At 35.5% G+C, this 22629-nt stretch overlaps 1 protein-coding gene across 1 annotated transcript in view; it reads left to right on the top strand.

Annotated features, from left to right (window-relative positions):
- Mbnl3 (muscleblind like splicing regulator 3) overlaps positions 1 to 12006 on the top strand; it is a 59814-nt gene extending 47808 nt beyond the window's left edge. Inside the window, exons 4-9 of the mRNA XM_077106271.1 lie at positions 7 to 243; positions 3849 to 3999; positions 6228 to 6263; positions 8765 to 8859; positions 9955 to 10028; positions 11768 to 12006. Coding sequence (XP_076962386.1) covers positions 7 to 243; positions 3849 to 3999; positions 6228 to 6263; positions 8765 to 8859; positions 9955 to 10011 — 576 coding nt within the window. The 3' untranslated portion in view covers positions 10012 to 10028; positions 11768 to 12006. The remainder of the gene's footprint in view (positions 1 to 6; positions 244 to 3848; positions 4000 to 6227; positions 6264 to 8764; positions 8860 to 9954; positions 10029 to 11767) is intronic.
- Positions 12007 to 22629: the final 10623 nt, after the last annotated feature.

The raw sequence follows: 22629 nt of genomic DNA, 5'->3' as shown, positions 1-22629 counted from the left end.
TTTAAGGTTTGCCGTGAATTTCAGCGTGGAAATTGTACCCGAGGGGAGAATGATTGCCGCTATGCTCACCCTACAGATGTTTCCATGATTGAAGTGAGCGATAATACTGTGACAATCTGCATGGATTACATCAAAGGTCGATGCTCCCGGGAGAAATGCAAGTACTTTCATCCTCCCGCACACTTGCAAGCCAAACTCAAGGCAGCTCATCACCAGATGAACCACTCAGCTGCCACGGCGATGGTAAGAGCAGACCAGCAGTTGCAGCCTCTCCATTTTGGGGTAAATGATTTATCAAATCAATTTGTCAAATATTCTATAACCATAATGTTGGATAGTCATGAGTGTATCTTAATATGAACAGTCAAGGTTATAAGCTAGATAAAAAAGAACCTATTTATTCTACTTTATTTACTAAGATTTTCTAAAGGTAATTATTTAAAAGCTTTACTAATGATTTTAACCTACTGTGGCTCTTTCTCCCATTTTCAGAGAAAGGGCGAACTCTATGATTTAAGCAGTAAATTGTTTTTGAGTGCTTTTTATAGTCTAACTACCCTTAATATCCCAGAAAGGCAGAAAGTTGCCTCTGCTCTGTGAACCACTTTTGAGGGCACTTTGCCACTCACGTCCTTAATGCCTTTCAGAACAGAGTACTTGAAAGATGGGATATTAAGTAGGTTCTAATTTCCTAAAGGTTAAGGTTACCTTTCCTTTCTGGAGGCCTGGTGTAGGCAAAGGAGAAGACAAAAGACAGAAGCCTGCTAAGGCTATGGGGAGATTTCCTCAGGACTAAGAGAGGCCTGGCTTTTGTATTGCCCTAGTAAGTCAGTTTTGGGGAAAATATAGTTCTACATAATAACACTGAAAGGTTCCTCAAGTATGTCTCAGCTGTCAATTAAATGTGCCACTTACTGTTTATTTCTTTGGACAACTGGAACTTTCCTCATGTGATAGGGTATAACAGCCCAAGATCTCAATACTCATCTGTTTTCAGAACTGAACACATTACTTCATGAAGGATCTGAGCACCAAAGTAGAACATACTTGCTTTTTTCTTTTCTTTTCTTTTCTTTTTTTTTTTTTTTTTTTTTGATCTAGGTAACATCATCTGTTAAGGAATGTTTAAAAAATCTTCATCAAATATTTTTGTCTTAAATGCTTCTGAATGAGGGACTTTTAAGCTAGGAAAATAGCAAGGAATGCAGAATATAAGCCTTCATTTTTTTAAGAGATAGGATCTGGCATGATGCCCAGGCTGGCCCCTAACTCCTGGGCTCAACTGATTCTCCTCCCTTAACCTCCATAGTAGCTGGGACCATAAGTCCTTCAGGGTTTTTTTGGTTTTGTTTTTGTTTTGTTTTTTCATACCAGGGATTGAACCCTCATATGCTTTATCACTGAGCAATATCCCCAGCCCTTTGTTATATTTTATTTAGAGACAGAGTCTCAGTGAATTGCTTTAGCCTCTAATTTGCTGAGGCTGGCTGTGAACTCGTGAACCTCCTATCTCAGCATCCCGAGCCACGGAGATTACAGGTGTGTGCTACCATGCCCAGCAGTCCTTCAGGTTTTTTTTTATTACTTATGTTAGAGTTACATAGAGTTAGGAAAGATGTGGGGCTATTAAAGGAGCAAGAATGCACTTGTCCCCCTAAAAAATGATCACACAAACAGGATGAACAAAAGAAAAATGATTTGCTTGCTCAGTTATGCATCTCTCCCCATGCTTGGACATGAGACCTTCATGTTTCTGCCCATTTCTGATGATTTGAGCATGTTTGATAGAATGCATATTACATATGAGCATCAAATTTCCATCTGGAGAGCTAAGTATTATGTAGTATGCCCTCAACTGGTACTTATGAATGTCAATATAAAATTCCTTCCTGAGTAACAGATCACAGCAGGATCTTAGTTGTAAAATCAATTTAGCCCATAAGAATTTCTTTAAGGTAAGACCAAATAAAAGGAGAGCTTTATGAAGATGTTTAATCTTTTTTATAATTTTAAGGATTCAGAGTAGAAATGCTTTATAAAAGGGGAGTTTTTACCTTTTGCAGATGTATAGCTCAGGTTGACTTTGTTGAGAGCAATTTGCATACATTAAAAAAAACTTGGATGGACTGGGGCTGTGGCTCAGTGGTAGAGCACTTGCCTAGCATGTGTGAGGTACTGGGTTCAATCCTCAGCACCACATAAAAATACATAAATAAAATAAAGGTATAAAAAAGACTTGGAGGGTTGATAATTATTTCATCCATACTTAACTACAACTTTGGTAAGTTGGCAAGATTGTGATGAGGGCATTGAGGCCCTGGCCAGTGTTGATTATTGAGAAATACTTTAATGGCAGTATAAGCACCAGCCAATCAGAACTGGGTGCTAACCTGTCAAGATAGACCCCAGCAGTAAATCAACAGTACTTCCTTGCCAGGAACCATGAATCAAATGTCCATCTAGGCGTTTCCTCAATCTGTAGTTTACTGGGCAACACAAGTTTGATTCTGATGATCATACATGCTCCTAACTTTCTAGAGAAAGGGACACCTCCCCCCATACTAAACCAAGGGGAAATCTTTTAAATAACATGTCTACTCTATTGAAGTCTTCAGGTAATCCGTTTTCCCTCAAAGGTGATAAAAGGCCTTCAAAATGATCAATTATGCTTTAAAGTTTATGATTTTAGTCATGACTTTTGCCACGTCTTTCTCTCAGATCAGTTTGGAAATCTAAAGCTACTTGGTTTATTTTCATCTCACTTTTTTAGGAGATGGAAATAAACTAAGAAAAAGCAGACCTGTCACACTGTGTGCACTGATAGCAGAGTCCCCAAAAGAAAAAAGAAATAGCTTTAGGCCCTTGATAGCCATAGGAATAATAAGGTCATGGCATAAGCCTTTTTGCAAGGCTAGTGACTCTGCACAGGTGTCAGTATCTCATTAAGAATTTGGAGCATACCTAATGGTTGTTGCTGGGGCATGTTTTTAAAGTAATGTGCAATTTGCTGAGGGGAAAAATATAATGTTAAACTTCTTCAATGGATCTGGAGCAGGTCTGAGTACTATAAGCACAGTGGGATTTTGAAAGAAATGTAGACATGAAAGAAGGGTTTAAAAGGCCGATAGGTTTTAGAATTAATCCTTACAGGATTTAACAAAGCAAATGGTGCATAATAAAATGCACAGTGATCCTCTATAAAACAGACCTACATATATTTTGCTTAACTATATATCATACCTAGGTGTGGTAGGTGGCAGGGGAGGAATGATTGACTTTCTTTTTCCTTACATGTGAGTTAGGAAACATACACTTCTGGGATTTGAACCTGAGGTCTTTGTATTAATTAGATTGTGTTTTGTAGGGCCATGGTATCAGACTCCAATCTAACAGCATCTGTTTTATCTTCTGTATGCCTTGTATCTCCTAGATCCATATTGGAATTTTAACTGGCAGGATTTTCTTTGCTGCCATACCTGTTGCTTCTGCTAATCTCATTTTTACAGATTAATAGATGAGCATTTCTGTGATGTTAATTGTAAATGTATTTGCTGTAATAGTTTTCTGTTGCATCCTGTTCAAATGAGGTCTCAATTAGGGATGTTGAAAGCTTTTATTTTTTCCCTGGTATTTTTATCTTGTGTTTTGGCCTAACTGCTTATTCAGTGAACTACTTCATCTCTGCAGTTGGTTACCTTGCTGTGCAGCTGCTGCTTATTGAATGTCTTGCTCAATGGATACCTTTGCAGAGAATTCCCAGCCATTCATTACATAACTACTGCTTGTTTAATTTGACTATATTTTTAACTCACTCTGTTACTTGTGATTAACCCATCCCTCCCCCACAGGCCCTGCAGCCTGGTGCACTTCAACTGATACCAAAGAGAACAGCCATTGAAAAGCCCAATGGTGCCACCCCGGTCTTTAATCCAAATGTTTTCCACTGCCAACAGACTCTGGCTAACATGCAGCTCCCACAGCCGGCATTTATCCCAACAGGTGAGAACACAGCGCTGGGCACCTCGAGTTTAGTGATGTTGTGAATGTATATGATGCAAAGCAACTTTCAAAGGGCTTTCATGGGAGAAATATCCACATGCATTTTGACTGATTAGAAATAAAACAAGGCAATTATGCTTGATATGTTAATACTTGTCAAACAACCTGTTTTTCTATGATTCTGAAAATTAATGGTTTGGAATCAAAGTAGGAGAAAGTCTTAACTTTCTTTCTTTCTTTCTTTTTTTTTTTTTTTTTTTTTTTGCTTCTTGAGATTGATTTGCTTGGTTTGATCTCAACTAATTCCTTGACTCTTAGGTATCACTTTCACAGACAGCACGCTGCTACCCCCAAAATAAAATAAAATAGAAAATAATTCCAGCATCAGCATTACAAAACTCTGTAGTCCATAGATTGTGATATACCAAAGGCAGTTATTTTAAAACTACCCTTAAATTTACATGAAGTATAGTATGGCACAGTATAGTATATATAAAATAAGAAGTTTTAGCTTCTAACTCCTGAACAAGTTAATATGAAAACATAGCAGTTTGTTACACTTTCTGATACTTTGTAGCATATTTTGTATTACCTCCTACATTCATCTATATTTAATAGTATAATAGTTTTGAGCCTAATTGAGGAGAAAATTTAAAGCCAGAATTTCATTCAAATAAATATCATATATGCAGAAAATAATTTTCTTCCAGTGGTTTTTACTTTAAGAGTAAGCATATGGTGCCTTAGGAATAAATTGAAAATACTAACCACTGAAAATAAAAATAAACTTTTTTCCCCCAGAATCCTAAATGTCCAACTTTGGAAACTATTATTAAAAGAAAATAATATCTGCTTTAAAATTCTATTTAGAAAGCCTTGTTAATTCTGAAAACATGAAGAACATGTAGAATATATACTACAACTTGGAAAAAACAATTAATAAATCAATCTGTTAATTAATTGTTTTAAAACCAATCTTTTATTACAGACCATGGACTTCTTCATGACACCATTTAAGTTACACACATTTATATAAATAGTTTCTGAGGAGGAAAAATTGAATTCTTTAGTACATTTTTACATCACTTTATAAAAAGTAACTACTGATATCTAATGGTTTTAGACTTTTCCCCAAAACCTAAGAAAAATGTGCTATGTCCACAAAGTAAAAAAAAGAACCATTGTGGGTTGAGATAACTTTATTTCTGGTGGTTTTTCCCTTCAAGATTTTTAGTCATTTGCCAGGCATGTTGTACATGCCTGTAGTCCCAATGGTTTGGGAGGTTTAGGCAGGAGGATCACAAGTTCAAAGCTAGCCTCAACAACTTGGTGAGGCCCTAAGCAACTCAGTAAGACCATATCTCTAAATAAAATATTAAAAAGGGGCTGGGGATATAGCTCAATGGTCAAGTGCCTCTGTTTTTAACCCCTAGTATCCCCCAATAAAAGATTTTTAGTCATTTCCTACCCATTAGATCTCTCCAGTTTGGCCGCTTCCATTTGTATTATAGAATGAGTTGCATAGCTCAGGAGTATTAGCCAAGGTGGTTGAATGTGGAAAAATATACATTGTTCACTCTACATTTCCTTTTACATTTTCTTAATCTGTTGCTTTGTTTAGAAGTTAGACTTCTTTTTTTTTTTTTGCCAGTTTTGGCCAGTATAAAATCTAGATTTACATGCAAAAAATGTGAGAAAATTTCCCTTTCCTTTAATCAATAGCAAAATGAAAAACCTCTCTGGCTGAGGTCCCTTTCTTGAGGGAAATAATCTTGTCATATGTTCATAATGAAGTCCTCAATTTCAATGAGATGGAGGAGGCAGTGTTAATAGTTTAATGCTCTAAATAGGAAAATAGGCACCAGATACAGATACTGAAGCATGTTTTGAAAAGACTATGTGTAACAAATGAAATTTTTATGATAAAAATTACTTATGACATATTTGCCCAGAATAAATATATAATTTAAAAGAGATAATTTCTTTACAGAAAAATTAAAGTTCATTTTTTAACCTAAGAATTCAAGAATTACTTTGATTAACTGGGTTTGTCATCTTAATGCTAATCTGTAATTATAAGCATGAAGGATTACTGGATTTGCATGTGCTGATTAATTGATATTTCAAATAAAGTATCTTTCTAGTTAAAAATTCATTTCCATCTGTAAAGCCTTAATAATGAAATCTCTCTTTTCTTTACTTTCCACGCTTTTCTGCATGGTGTACAGGGCCAATACTGTGCATGGCACCCGCTTCAAGTTTTGGTAGGTTTTGTACAAAAATTCTCAACTTTTTCTAATCTAAAAAATATGTTATTCTACTGTGATTATGAAAGAGATGAGTTACAGAATGATATGATTGGTCATTTTCTGAGTATTTAACATTTACTATGGTGCTTTGTGGAACTAAAATAGTCCTATTTTGTCAAGTCCTAGGTGGTTGCCACTGTGGCCAAATACTGACCCTGCCATTTTTCTATTTCCAATCCCCAAATAATAATAACTGACATGTTTCTTTTCCTAGAGAAACTGGGCAATTTAAATACAATAGAATGGTACACTTTAAAAAAGAGAGAGAGAGAGGGGCTGGGGATATACCTCAGTGGGTAGAGTGCTTGCCTCACATTCAGAAGGCCCAGTGTTCAATCCCCAGCACTATGAGAGAGAGAAAGAGAGAGAGAGAGAGAGAGAGAGAGACAGACACTGGGCAATTATATATATATATATATATATATATATATATATATATATATATACACACATATACAATTTTAAAAGTGTAAAATATTTCAAATGTCTAAAGTACAATGAAACAGTTCCTCCCCTAAAAGGTTATCCAGATGACCTAAGCCATTCAGTACTCGGATGTTAAGAAAGAATGAGCTAAGCAAAACATTCTTCAGTGTTTTGTGCTGAAATCTGTGTTCTAGGATGAAGTGCCATCTGCACAGAAACTAGACACAGCAGAATCATTTTAAAATGACTCTTTGGTAGTTATGAGATTTTTAGCAATCAGTTACGTACAGATCCTTTAGTTAGCCACTAGCCACCAACACAACCTGGTAGCCATCTCCAAGCCATTTTGCCCATCACTAATACTGAAAAGGATAAGAAAGCAACTGGGGAGTTTACAGGTCCTAAATTCCTCATAAGAAGCAGGAACAGATCAGGAGAAAATAGCTTTTTTCAGTGCAGGGAGGAAAGTCCCACCCTTTACAAACCCACAATCTCATATGAACCCGATTCCTCCCATCCTTTTTGAGAGTTTGCAACAACTTGACATCCATCCCATTAGTGGAGTAAAGTAGTTACAGTCTCCAAAGGCACTAACCGGCTTATGCAGATAAAATAAAAAGGTCAAAATGATGGCCACATAGAAACAGCACTCACTACATAGTAAGTTCTGACCCCTGACAACAGGAGTGAGGCCTCTGTTATTGAGGGATTAGCTTGCCCTATAGGAATTAACAACATGTCCAATGATACTAACTGGAACATTCTATGCATACAATTAGAAGAACAGACTTCTGCAAGTTTGAGATATATGTCTCTGTGTTGACATTTGGTGACCTGTTTCTTGGGGATGTTTCCTTGTCCTTTTACTTTCAGAGCTCTGCTTAGGAATGCAAATTGCATGCTTTAGTGCTGCTGATTCCTGTGTAGTTGCTGTGCTCCCAAAGGGGAAATAAGATTTTTTTTCAAATCAGCATTTGAGACAATAAAGGGATAACTGTAGGTAATAGGTAGCTAGAGTTGAGTGGAAGGGATAAGTATGGAGTTTCTGTTAATAGCCATTTGGGATAACTTTTTGGTATCTATAACATTACATGTGGCCATTCACTTTCTCAGTAGGCTTTCAAAAAGTCTGAATTTAATTAATATAGACACAATAAATTATCGTATACCTGCCAATCACACATCAATTTCCTGCTTGACTTTCCAAAGTAAAATGGAAATCAGAAAAACATAGAAAACTTTCAGAAAAAAAAAAAAAACTAGAGAAGGCAAAGAAAACACATCTTGAAAAAGATTTTACATTTGCTAGCCATTGTAGCACTAATACTGGTTGTGAAGACAAAATTTACTATGAAGGGCTCCATGTATATGTTTGATAAATAGCCAAAGTTTCCAAGGAACTTGTCAGAGGTGTACCTAAAAATCTGCACAAATAGTCCACTGAGGTCTTCATATCTGCTCCCCTACTACATACCCACCAATTAAACTACATTTTTTATTTGCAGGCAGATCAGGTAAGTATACATAAAACTGCCCCTTTGCACTTGCAAATCCAATGGCAGTAATTCATGTCCATAAAAGTCAGTGAATTCAAACACAAATCCACAATTCCCTAATCTCCTTTAAAATGTGCAACCAGTTACTCATCTGCTTAACTAGCTTCAGATAGATAGCCTGGTAGTATTAGGTATTTTTTCATATACATTCATTATAACCCCTTTTGAAAATTTGACCTATTGAGTCAACTACAATACAATACTGCTCAAAAACTTACTAAATGTTGAGAATGAATCCTTTTTCCTTAATGGTAAATATAATTGGATTTCCCCTTTTCTCTTTTTAAATTTCCCTCCTCCCATGCCGTGTTGCTTTGCACTGACTGTGATTGCATGTTGCACCCTGGTGTTTCCATCATGATGATGTCACTTGGCTTGTTGCTGTGATACCTACCACACCCCATTCCATCGAATTCATCATTGCATAAATGCTCCGCCCTCCTGTGTGTCACTTCCATGGTTTCCTTCTGAAAGTGCCCATGATGCACGGTGCTACACCTACCGCTGTGTCTGCTGCAACAACACCTGCAACCAGCGTTCCCTACGCTGCAACAACTACAGGCAATCAGGTTTGGCCATTTATTTCACCTGTTCAGACCTAGAAAACTACAATATGTTGGGAAGGCACAGTGTATGCTTTTTGGATTGGTGAGAGACACTGGTCCATGTATTTGCATGTTTCTTAAGCAATTGTCACATTTACAAATTTTACTTTTCTATACATTCTAAGATGCTGTATATACTTTGCCATTCATCCCAAGGGTGATTGGTGGGATTCTATTCATTTTTAATCAGTGAACAGATGTCATTCTTGATATTTTATAACTAATTTTTTGCTACCATACCAATCCTGAAATGTATATACTGTACTATTTCATAAATGTTTTCTCATTGGTCAAATGAGAATTGATTTTATTTTCCTGTCATTTTTTTATTATTGTGCTTGAACTTGGACTTAGTACAATCATCACTTTTACTTTCAGATACATTGGAAAGAAAGCAAGGCATCACATTTCTTTCCAAGGCACAGATATCCTTATCATTACCCAATGATTACATCAGACATTCCGTCTCATACAAACATTAGATGTGCTTTTGTTGTTTTGATTTTCATTTTCTTTAGGTATTTTTCTGACAGAGTCACTGGCAAATTAGTGGTATTTGGGGAGTCTTGAAATTTAAGATGGTTACATATGTATGAATACCGCACAATGAATCTCCATATCATGTAGATCCACAAGACTGGGCTCCTAATTAAAATAAGACATACTCCATGTTTGTATAAATATGTCAATATTGACTCTAGTGCCATTTATAGCTAAAAAGAACTAAAAAATGAAAAATAAAAATATGATAATTATTGAATAATGCTGTTCTGCCATAGCCAAGTGTTAACCATGCCCACAGATTAAAAATTCCTCTGCTACTTAAATTACAAGCATGATCACCATGAAACACACAGAGCATTAATTAATTATGGAGCAAACCACATTCTAATCTGTGCTTTGCTATTAGTGGAAATGGTTAATATGTCTAAAGTTTAAAAATTATATCTAAGGTTTTCTGTGAAATTATCATCATTGATTACCATGTCCAAGCAGTGAACAAAAGAAACAATTCTCTCAAGAAATCATTTTAATCTAAAATCTTTTTTACTACTGTAGATACCCCAGTTATCAATAGATGAACTGAATAGCAGCATGTTTGTTTCACAGATGTAGAAGTTACCAGTAGAACAGTAAGTTTCTTTAAGTATTAATATAAATAATATTTTTAGGTTTTATCTTTTTATTTACACAATGTATTTGCTACAGCTTTGCTAAATATTTTCATTGAAATATCACTTATGACTTAGATCTTGATGTATACATTCTAAATTTTCCAAATTGAAATGAGAAAGCAAAATGCAATTTTAATATGGAAATGACAGCTGATAACTGGGAAATACAACTTACAAATTCTGCAATGGTTGCCTGTTTTTAAAGAAGTGTGATTTGTTAGCCAAAGATACAAGTTGCTTTTGAACTCTAATTCCTAAACATTTTTATAGCTTTATTTTTTTATTGAAGTAAACAAAATAGAGCCAGGGATGTAGCCCAGTGGTAGAGTGTGTGCCTAATGTGTGAAGCCCTGGGTTCAATTCCCAGCACTCCCCCCAAAAGTAATATTTGTTAGGATTTAACTGAGATGATTATCTTAAAGACAGTGTCATGCTTCTCAGATGACATTGTGGAAAATAGTGCATTTACAGTCAGCTGCCTTATGTTGCTTCCCACATAAGTCACCCAGAATTGCTCCAGCTGTTTCGAGTTTTGAGTAGCATAATCAAGTGATTTAATCATTACTTTCATTGAAATCATGTTATTTTAAAATTCTTTTGCTCTTGGATTTTTCCCCTGTGCCCTTGATCTCCTCTTTGCCTAGTATGGAGCCCATGGTAGCACATACTTTGAGCAATCATGCACCTCAACCTGTGTCTTTTGAAGCCACTAAGAGAGCTAGGTATATTAATTCTAGAGACTTATTAAATATAAGTGTACCAACTCTGAATTACATACGTTAGTCATTGAAATTTTGAAGTTCTCACAGCCACATTGTCATTTGAAGGAGGCAGCAGTTATGTTCCCAGCTAATCCTTCTGTGCTGCTGAGGATACACAGGCCACCAACTCTGTTTTGATCAGAGCTGATTGCCAGATGTACAGCAGATAAACAAGTCCTTTTCATCATAAGGACTGTTTTTTAAAAAAGACACTTCTGAATCCATGGGATAACAGAAGGAAGCATAAATGGTAATAGTTTTCAGGGATGTTTTTGGGATAGTGGCAACTTGGGCAAAGCACCATACATGAGAATGTAGACTTTTGCCAACACCTTGCTCCCTTTTCAATGGCTATGCATGTCAAGGTAAACAAAAGTCATAATTATAATTAACTTTCTAACAGAATACTCTTGGGAAGAATGATTCTTTTTACTTGTTTCCATTGGAAAATGTAGAGGCATTCGATATGTAAGAAGTGTTGAAAATTTCTCCAGAGGTCAAAACAGTTTTATACATTGCTTTATGCCTAACTTAGGCTATTTCTGCATGGCTTTAAAACACTCTGATAAAGTGTGAAGTTTACTTACTATTGGCATATTTCAAAGTGTTTGTTATTGAATATGTTTTTCCAATATGTACCTGTTGAAGGAGATCAACCAATGGGTGGGTGATCTGCAAAAGTTTTGGTATTGTATAGATAATGCCTGAAACAACGTATCTCTTTTAATTGAGGGCAGTTCTCCACAATAACTCTCACTGGAAGTTTCCCATAGACTGACATAGCTGTCGCTGTTTACTGATCATTCACAACAGCCCCATTTTCACAGATGTATAAACAAACTGAAATTCAGAACTGAAGCAAGAACTAGTATCCTAACTCCTAGTACAGTAACCCTTCAATATGTCTCACTCTTTCTCTTGTTTTTCCCATTTCAGTCGAAATTCTGAACAGCAGAGTCACGGAGTACCGGAATCTCTCCATGAGAAGCTCCATATGGCCTTTCTATATGTATTCTCAAATGTCCTCTTCTACCAACACAACAATAAGCATGGTGCAGTCAATATATTAAGCAGAGAAAATGTACCAGCCAACAAATTTGAATAAAAAAATGAAGCATTAAAAATCAGCGAAGATGGTAAAACAAGACCCATATAAAAAGCTAATAACTACTACCCATCTTGTTTGAATTATCAGGTAGAATATGACCATAAAATTTGTGATTTTCCAATAACCAGTATGCTAAATTAATTTCCACACTATACTGTTGGCTTACTCTACATTCTTGGTGGATAAATGTTTATCTGTTGTTGAAGTGTTACCTTACTATTGTGTTTACAGGATAGTCTATTGGGTTGATTTAGAATGTAACAAATATGTCCAGTACCATCTTCCCCATCATTGTGTTGTACTGGTTTGGGTTGAATTTAGTCTTACATACTATAGTGTTTTGCTGTATATGTGTGGTGTTTGGTAAAAATTAAAATGTTACTAGTGGGGAACAGAAGTATATGTGCTTGAAAACATGACAGGATTATGTTAATATGCTCTCTTTAGAATCTTTCTGTAGGTTTCTAGAGGCAGATATGTAAAAGGCCTCACTTTTGAGTGTGCACAAAACCTGGTCATAAACATGCATGTATATAATTTGTACCTGTAGATTTGACCCTGCATAATTCAGTAAGCTTACTAGAATGTTTTGTGAGAGAGAAATAATTACCACCCAAAGTAAGGAACTTCTTCAAACATGAACTCCTAATACACTCCTCTTAAATGGCTTAAAAATGGAGAATTTTTCCTTTTAATGAAGTTCTCAGCATTTATACTAAAAATGATATAAAGTACCCATTACATTTTTTTTTGTATCTCAAGAAATCCTGTCTCCTAGGTTGAGTGTCTAAAATTGAGCCATTTGTCATCTTCAGCTGAGAAACTGGTACTTGGGAGCTTAAAGGTATGCTAATTGCAGGTTATAAATCAAACAGAAAGATGGGGGCGTGGAGATAGTTTTTACATACTGGCAGAAAGTGTGTAAAACCATTGCAATGTAACCTTTTACACAAGTGCCATTTCCAAATGCAAATGGCTCATGCTCTTTAGACTACTCTTTGAATAATAAGTAAGATGCAATCTAGCAAAAGTCAGTCAGGGTGAAAGAGAATTGGTTCCAAATGAGGCCTTTCCTCCCCAAATGGACAATCTTCTCTATTGATCACAGAGGGAGCCTGAGTACAGGTTCAGAGAAATTGTAGGGATGGGGGCAAGGAGACATTTAAAATTACTCTTTGGTTTATGCAAAAGAACTTGAAAAGGTGTCCACAATTGTCTTTAGCTTAAGTTTAACTGAATTTCCAATGCTGTTTAACATTTTAGTGAAGGAGCCAGCACCCATAACATGTAACAAGTGTTTCCCTGGCCAGATTTTAACATAAGAATCCTTTGCATCATAAAGCTTTTTTATTGTTTGGACTCATTAACCTTTTTATGTGTTCATAGAGAGATATTAGCACACTTTGATTAATATTGAGAGGCTATATTCCACAGAGATGAGCTGAATTTTCATTACTAATACTTATAAAATAGTTGCACACAGTAAAAATAGAAATTAATCCATTCCTGTGGTACATACATAGCATACCTCCTCCATTCTACTTAGTTATTAACATTACTCTTATACAGTGGTAGAAACATATGATATTTTACACAAATTAGATTTAATATTTTCTACTAAATATATATTCTCCCATGGGAAAGTATAAAAACATAAAATATATATGTTGTTTTTCTCCTTCATGAAAATGACAATCAAAGAAAAAATCTGATTTAGAATATCAAAAGCCAGCTGGTAGGTTTGAATTGTAGAACAATAGAGTTGGCAAAGATTTTTCACAGTTGATCAAACTAAGACCCAGAGCAGGTAACTTGCTCAGGGGTACCCAGCCAACTGTAGGACTCAGAACTACCAGTTGTTCCTTCTCCTCACATTTTGCTTCAGAACATTTCAGACTCCATAGGCAAAGCCTGAGCAAAGCAGTTTGGCTCACAATACAAAAGAACAAAATTATCCCAGGTAGTTTGTATCCCATTGATCTTAACTATCAATCCAAATCCTGGTCAACAGTGATTTCTAGTCAGTCTTTCTTGTATTGAGCCACTGTTATCTGTTAACAGTGTTACCTGGAGCAAGAGATCAAGAGTTGTCCTAACTTTTCCCAGTGGACTCTTTGAACCACTTAATTTGTTTCCTAAAATCTTAACACTGCTAGAAAAGAAAGTAGAGTATGCCTTTTTGAAATGTCTTTTGTATGCAACTGAATTTTGTATAATCTGTGCCAGTGCCTCTCCAGAATGGCAGATCTGATCACATAAATCCAGGAAGGAAGCACCTGAGCTGATCAGTGGAGATGAAATATTTGTGCAAAATGAACTTTTATGGAGTTTGACATTTTGATGCAACATACTATCTCATTGAACTTTTTTAACTTGTGGCAAAGATGTACAGAGACAACAAACCTAGAGTTCAGCTGTTTTCCTATTGCTTTAAGCACTGGAAGACATTAAAAATGACTTATTTGTAGTAAGAGATTCATGGGGGATATCCATGATAGTTGTATTTTGGAGCCACAATTTTCTATACTGTTGGCATTTTTAAAGTTGTTATGTAAATGAATTTAAAGAAAGAAAACTCAAAGCCCTAAAGTTTTGATCAAATTGAACAGAGTTTTGAGAGAAATGAAATTTTAAGATAGTACTCTGTAAGCTAGTTGTGCAATGACTTATTAAGATTATCTTTTTTCAAGAGAAAACAAGACCAATAAGTCATTAGACTATAAATTTCAAGTTATAAAGACAAGTCACAAAATCAGTGACTCTAAGCAAAAATTTACTGAATGAATTGTATATATGAAATTCTAATCACTTGTGATTCTTAGTTAACAGTTTATAATCTTTGTAGTTTACAAGGGCCTCTATCTTTATTTATCCAAAATTATGGGTTTTGTCCATTTTTCTCAGCCTTTTGCAGAACTATGCAAGAGTGCTGAAACTTGGATGAAATGGGTCATCCATACAGAAAAAGTAATCTAAAAATACCTTTTAAGAGGGTTTTAGTAGTTTCAATTTTTACCAAAAGCACTATGTGACCATAGCATAAGTATATTTTAAAGAGGGATTAAGATGAAATTAAAATAATGGATTCATAAAATTGCTATTTAAATACAGTATTTACTTTTGCAATGAGAGCATGATTCCATTCCCAGCTGTTGCATTTCATTTCACATTTCTAGATTAGTCTTTACTTTGTAGTTAATCATTAAAGCCATCTTCTCCCAACTCCATCCATTTCTGAACATGCTAAAGCACTTTGATCTTGCCATGAGTGTTGTCCTACAGCACTGGCTGTGTTCACTAATGGGAGCCCTTAACTCACCTGCTCTCCAACTTGGGAAAATGTCAGTACCTTCTCCCTGCCATCAGCAGGAACCAACTGAAATTAGCCTTTACAGCCTGAATCACTTTTTAATGCCATGACCAGTGAGCATAATGATGATGTCTGAATAAGGAACCAGATTTACAATTGCATTTAATGAAATAAGAGAGAAGGTTCATGTGCTACTTGGAAAGTTATTTGGTTCTTTTTCCCCCTCTTTGGAGAGTGTCGATGAGGATGCTCTCAGGTAAAGTGCAACCACAAGTTTCCTGAGTTCTTTTAGTCTGTAGAGTAGGCTGTGGTACTCAGAATGATTAGAAACTGGAGTCTTAATTCTTTTCATCTCTCATACATTGAAATAGATACAAGTAAAATTTAGGCGGGAAATTTGATTTCCCAATTTGATTAATAGATTTAGTAATATAGTGGCCTAGTTTAACAAGTACCTGTTGAAGGCAATAGAATAAGTAGCATTTAAAAATATAACTTTTTTTAGAAAATGTAGTTGCTAGTCTAATCAACCTGTAAATATATAACTACAAATATAGGTTTCTGAGCACCATCACTAATTGGTGCTGTGCTTTCATTTTTTTATTGTTAGCTTTTAGGATTCTTATTTTATTACTTTTTGTATCTCTAAGTAACTGATGGATTTAATTTTGAAGGAGAGTTAGGGAAAGTGTAAGTTTTTCATTCCATCTGGATAAGTTCTAAACTGACATTGAAGCATGGCAAATGTAGATTACAGTCCATAACAACTCTCTCCAGTTCACAGTTTAAGAACAAATTTACCTTTATACAAAAAGAATAATTATTAACTAATTATATTTAGTCGTTGCGTTGGCAACAAAACTACAACATGGCTACCTTTAGACGTTGTGTGTGTGTGTGTGTGTGTGTGTGTGTGAAATTTTTATTTGTAAACTATACATGGTTTGTGACAGTATGAGCATGTCAAAGCTACAGCTCAAAACTCAGAAAACAGATATGGTTGAATTTTTTTTTAAATCCCTAAGTCTCATGTGAAAGCTGAATTTGTGTCCTTGTGTGACTTTTTGGTCAAAAAGTTTATAACACATGGATTTTAGAGTCAAGCTTTATAGTTTATAGAATTTGTTGTGTGGATTGGGTTATTCCTCAGTATTTTGACATCAAAACATAATTGTTGAATATATAAAATATTACCTGACTCTTTTTTATAACTAAAATTATCCTAGTCATGTAACATCTGTAGCTGCAAAATTTCTGTTTTATGTATACAACATGAGGATTAGAGGATGACTAAAATATTTTTTGAAATCAATTCATATTTGCAAAACCATACATAAAGATACTGTGGAATGACCCCTTGACAGTGTTTAAGAGACATATGCTGCCGTTACCTGATTGTCTCAGTTAGGGTGCGGATGTGTGAGACACACCTTTTTTGCACTTATGTACATAGTTCATGAAAGCAATCCTTGGAGATTTTTTTTTTTTTTGTAACGTAAGAAGTCTGTGATGATAGTGGAAACATTAGTAAGAAAGAGTTATTTCTAAGGCCTTGAGAAGGAGGATTTTTTGCTTTGCTGTTGTGGATGCTTTTCTAGTTTGCTACAGCTCACTATAAGAAAAGGCTGGTAACAGAGAAAGGTCAACTTTAGCTAACAGCACTAAACAAGAGCAGAAGTATTTCTTTCAGCAAGACAACTAGCAATGATTGTTTTCTTTGTGAATTAACCCCCACTGGAAACACACACACACACACACACACACACATACACACACACACACACAAACATGCACACACATACACACCAAGTGGGTGTCTAGAAGGAATTTACTTTTTTAATGATTGCAAGCAGTTAAATATACTTTAAAGTTACAAAATAGTTATTCTCATTATGTTAAAATCAGATTTCATCTTTCCCAGAAAATTATTGCTATATGCATCAGTTAATATGTATGCCAACTAATGTGTATTCAAGGAATAGTCAAATTGTTACTGTTGACCTCTATTCCTCCTTTAAGATTCAGGCCCCCAAACAAATAGGCAGTCAAAAGAGCTTACTTAATAGTTAAGTGTGACCAGTTTAGGGCAGTTCATCCCCTTCAATAAAGGAAAACAAGCTTCTGACACAACTTTGGAAATAACTTTATTTACATTATACCTGCTCAGTGGAAGCTATTTTCTGACCTGATTTTACTAGATTACAGAGTACTTTGATGTGCCACTTCAGCCTCCCAATATTTTGTTTTAACTAAGAAGAGAACTAGCCAAAATCTTCCATAATATAGGAGCTGAAAGAGAATGTTTCAATCTGATCATTTCTGCCAGTTTTATCTCCACACCACTTACAAATAGACATGGAACTTTCTTATCCTGCCCAGGAAATGAGACAGGAAATGTTGAGGTTAGATAGGTTAAGGGAAAGATCACTCTAGGTCTTTTAAGTCCTTCACAAATTAGGACATGTAGCTCTTGTTCTCAAGAAGCCCATCCAGGGTTTAAGAGAGCTGCAACTGGGGTATAGCAGCCCATTTTTCTAGTTCTCACAGGATAGAAAATAGAGCTAGGGATGTGGCTCAGTGGTAGAGTGCTTGCCTAATATGCACAAGGCCCTGGGTTCAATCCCCAGCGCGCACGCGCACACATACACACACACACACACACACACACACACACACCACAAACAAAAAAACAGAGAGACAGAAAAATAAGCCAAAGTCAGAAAGCAATCCAAGCCTTACAGTTGTCAAATAGCTCAGGGCCAGCTGCTTAGAAATTTCTTTTGTTTTTCTTTTTACTTCCTCATTTCATAAGCACTTAAGAGTCAGTCATATAACCATACAACTAACAGCCTGACAATCTAACCACCATTTCCATTGATGTAAAATGTCAGCATTCATTCATTCTATAGTTAAGAATTCACCAACATAATTTCCCAATTTAACCTATGTCCTTGTTTTGACATATCCTTGTGAATATATAAGCCACAAGAATATATTTTCATAAGGTCAAGAGAGAGATGAGTTTTTTTGTGGTTTAGTTTATTTTATTGCCATGCTGAGGATTGAATCCACGGCCTCATGTATGTTAGGCAAGTGCTCTTACCACTGAGTCACATCCCAGCCTGAACTCTGAGATTTTAAGTCAGGAAAAATCATCCATAAAAGAGCAAGAATGGTCCTAGAAGCATTGCAGAAGATATTCAATAAATTTACAACATGGTGTGCCTGCTGACAGCATCTGGGTTGCATTCTTTGGAGCTTAAACACAGTGGCTGTCTTTAAGTAAAACAAATTAGGAAACGAAGTATAACAAATGCATGAGAGACCCAAAAATAACCTCAGCTAGGATTCAGTTTGACTAATTCAGTATCCAGTCCCTTTACTTCTCCATGCCTATAAGGAAATTACTCATTAATACTCAAAAGCTCAATTATTCCAGAGAAAAATTTATTTTTATATAGAACCCATCCTCAATTATAGTTTAACTAAAAGGAAAAAAATATATCACTGTGAAAGAAGTTACCACTCTGCAGATACTGTAAACATTCCTCACTAGTCATCTTCTATATCATGTTACTTAAAAAAAAAAATACCTCTGTAACAACACCGAAAAGTAACCTATTAAGTAGGCATTTTTTTCTCCTAAATGCATAACCTAAAGATTTATCTATCTTAGAACTGCATGATTCCAAAGCTTAAGTCTATATACAGATGCTATTTGTTAGTAATGGAAAGCAAATTATTTTATTGTTGTCTTTTGTGTCGAGCAGTTGAGGGAGTGATATGAACATCATTGTCATTTGATTCTGAGGATAACCTTCCCCAAATAAATTTCCTTTTATTGTTATCATTGCCACTTTACTAGAAAGTGAATAATTTGTTTCCATGCTCCCAATTACATTCATTTAAAATTAAGGATTTTTTTGTTTTTGTTTTTTATTTTTGAGATAGAGTCTGGCTACATTGCCCCAGGTTGACCTCAGATTTCTGGGTTCAAGAAATCCTCCCATCTTGGCCTCTTGAGTAGATGGGACTATGGGTGTGTGCCACCATGCCCAGCTATAAATTAGATTTTTTAAAAAAAAATAGATCCTAAATATACTCTTTTTTAAAAGGCTGATTTTATACCTTTATAAAACTCTCTGGAATATAGACAATGGAAACATGTATTGGGAGCAGAAAAATGGTAACTTGAAAATACCTATATTAAGAAAACTATTAACCCTGTGCAACAATTATAGTTTCTAATAATGATCAGAATATTTTATTAATAAAAACCATTCCCATGATGTTTTGTCCCTAAAATTCAATAACTCATTCCCTCAACGGCAGATGCTTTGACTTTTTTTTTATTTGCAAGTTATAGTGCTGTAGTGCTTGTTTGTGTTTAGAAGTATACATTATGCAACTCATTTTAGTATGCTACTTTTATGTCATTTTTTGTTCTTTTAATAAAGTATGTAAATTCTTTGGTTATGTCTTTTTTTATGAATCCATATTCACACATTGAGTTCTTTTCAAAGCTATTCATGTTCTAATATATCAATCCCAATATTTAGTAATTCTAATATAAAATTTAAATTTGTGATTTGGCTCAACATTATATTTCATACATATAGTAAATTTATTTCCAAATACCTACCAGTATTTTGAATTATGTAGATAATACAGCCATTGTGTTAGATTATGATTCCTATAAGAATGAAATTATTAACACAAGAAAAACATATATTTTAATAAAAGAAAAGTAAGAATTTTGAGATCATGCTCACTGGTTTCCATTGTGCCTCAGAAATCCTGAGGAATGTTTTAAGATACATTATTAGAAGTTTGTATGTGCCAGTTATTCATTTCCATTCTGCATCTTCTGTGTAACAAATGAAACCAATGTTGTTCACTTCGTCCTTCTCAAGGTGGGCATCAATGGTTTCATGCAATGAGATTCATGAATTGTTCCATTAAGGGGTTTTCTGTCACTTAAAATTGGTTATCTCCAATAAATGGCACAAAAAGATAACCATTTTTATTCTTTAACAAAACAAATGTAACTTGATAATACTTTAGTCTGTTCAATTTCTAAATGTCTCAAAAAACACTAATCAGGAACTCCTCTACATTGAACCCTCTCCTGGAGTCTGGCTAGTAGAAAATTGAAGTCAAGGGAATTTGGATCAGAGGTTGTGATAAAGTATTATTGACCCATCTATTATAGCGACAAGGGCCAGAGAGGAGGCTCTGTCCTTATCCAGCATCAGCTGTACTATATAGATCCCTCTTGCTCTTTGTTCCCTACTTTACTATTTCTAATATGGTTCCACTTTGGCCTTTCTTGATAAGCCAACTTTAAGTCCTCCTTTGGTGTGTCACATGTGTTTCTGTTAGTCTGATAATCCCAGCACTAAAACCAGTTCAGTATACAGACATTTACAAGAGGTCTTTGGCCTCCTCAGAATTCAGTTTATGTCTTTCTCGTTGAAGCTGCTAGATGGGTATGAATTCAGGGCAGGCATTCCCAACCATTGTCAAAATGGGAACTGAGTTTCTATTGGTTAGGGGAAAGTTGACCCACAGATAAAACCAGAAGTAAACCAAGTTTGTCTTGGGTATTTTTCATTGTTCTTTCACAACACCCTTCAAAGGCTCTCCCTTCCTCATTCCTGATGGTGGTCTCTAGCTCTCTGTGATAGCAACTTCTCAGGCCTGCCTTAGTAGATCTGGAATTTTTCCTTTCAGAACTTTCCTGTTGGGCATCTCAGGCTATGGAAAGCAGCTCATAGCTGAGATCTAAGGAAAAAAATCATACTCTGGTGTAATGGAATGGCAGTGCTTCATGTGCTGCCCCTCCTGGGAGTGTTTGTATTTAAAAAGGCAAGACTCTCTAGTGGTACAGTATTGAATATCAGATGGCCACATGCATGGATAAATGAGATATTTTACTGAAGCAAACCTCTAGACTTTGAATCTCAGAATTTAGGAGCAGCATCAAATTCCTATTGACCAATAGAGCAGTCATTTACCACTTCAGAAAGGCCAAAAAGTGAAAACCCTTGTAACATCTTAATTATCAGGAAAGTTCTGATATAATAATGAACCCAAAATATTGCCTAGACTGTGAACATCTCAAAGTTCCACAGGTAGAATCTATGCACATGACCAGCATCTGTACAGAGCATGACATAGAGACAGGCCTAATACATGATTTTGTTTCTGGAGTGATCTAATGCCTATACATGTTAATATATAGGCATGTGTGTTAACAGGTGAACACACATTAACTTGGCTCTTTCCTGTACTAGAAATACCCATTTAATTGAGCCCTCACAGATTTTCCTTTTAGTAACTTATACTTCTTCCTTAGGAGGGCAGTGGATATCTGGGGAACAAAAGCAAACGGCTGCAAACAAAGTACTTTAGATAGAAGGGGCAGCTACTAGGACATAGGATAAGGTTTGTGAGAAGTACAGAAAGTCTAATTCTCATCTGTAGAGACATGCCCAAAGCAAAAGCACAGAATTCTGAAGTGGATACAGAAGTCAATATAAGAAGGAAGTTCTATACTGGGAGAGGGGTGCACATCTGTAATCCCAGCAACTCTGGAGGCTGAGGCAGGAGGATCACAAGTTCAAAGCTAGCCTTAGGGCATTAGAAATGCCCTAAGCAACTCAGTGAGACCCTGTCTGTAAACAAAATATAAAAAAGGGCTGGGTAAATGATTCAGTGGTAGTGCCCCTGAATTCAATCCCTGGTACCAAAAAAAAAAAAAAAATCTAGCACTTTTGTGTTGTGCATGGGAACAGTACAGTGCAGAGGCAGGCAGAGTTTCCAGTACAAAGTACAGCAGACACATACAAAATGCAGGATTCCTGATGACAGAGATGGAGATGTCTCCCTGTAAGTGATACAGTGCATTGTCTGTGTGCAAATGCAAAGAGAGACAGAGGTGAAATATCATGGAGTAACAGTGGATGAATAGCAGAGACAGCATCTGCTAAAGCAGAGAGCCTGTTCATTGAAAACTGGACTTAAAGGAATCTGAGGAGTGTCTGTAATTAGGATGTTTTTCTAGAGATGTAATATGGCTACAGATGATGATGATCTGCCCCTCGAGGATCAGTGTAGTTCTCAAGAAGAGGATGGGGAAGATTAAGATTGGGACTGAGACTTTGCCTTTATCTTTCATGACCTAAAGAATTGAACAATTATTTGTTGAAAAAATTGGCATGTAACAGAGAATCCTACTTGTGTTAATTATATATAAATACATTGTAAGTGGTTATTGATGTGCCTTTGTTAACTCTTTAATAAATGTGTGTGTTTAGTTCATTCAAAGTGTCTTAGTCCTTTTTAATTTCTATTAACAGAGTCCCAAGTTAATTTTTT

Source organism: Callospermophilus lateralis, chromosome X, assembly GCF_048772815.1.
Source record: "Callospermophilus lateralis isolate mCalLat2 chromosome X, mCalLat2.hap1, whole genome shotgun sequence".
Classification (NCBI taxonomy): domain Eukaryota; kingdom Metazoa; phylum Chordata; class Mammalia; order Rodentia; family Sciuridae; genus Callospermophilus; species Callospermophilus lateralis.
This window is presented reverse-complemented; position numbering and strand designations above follow the sequence as displayed.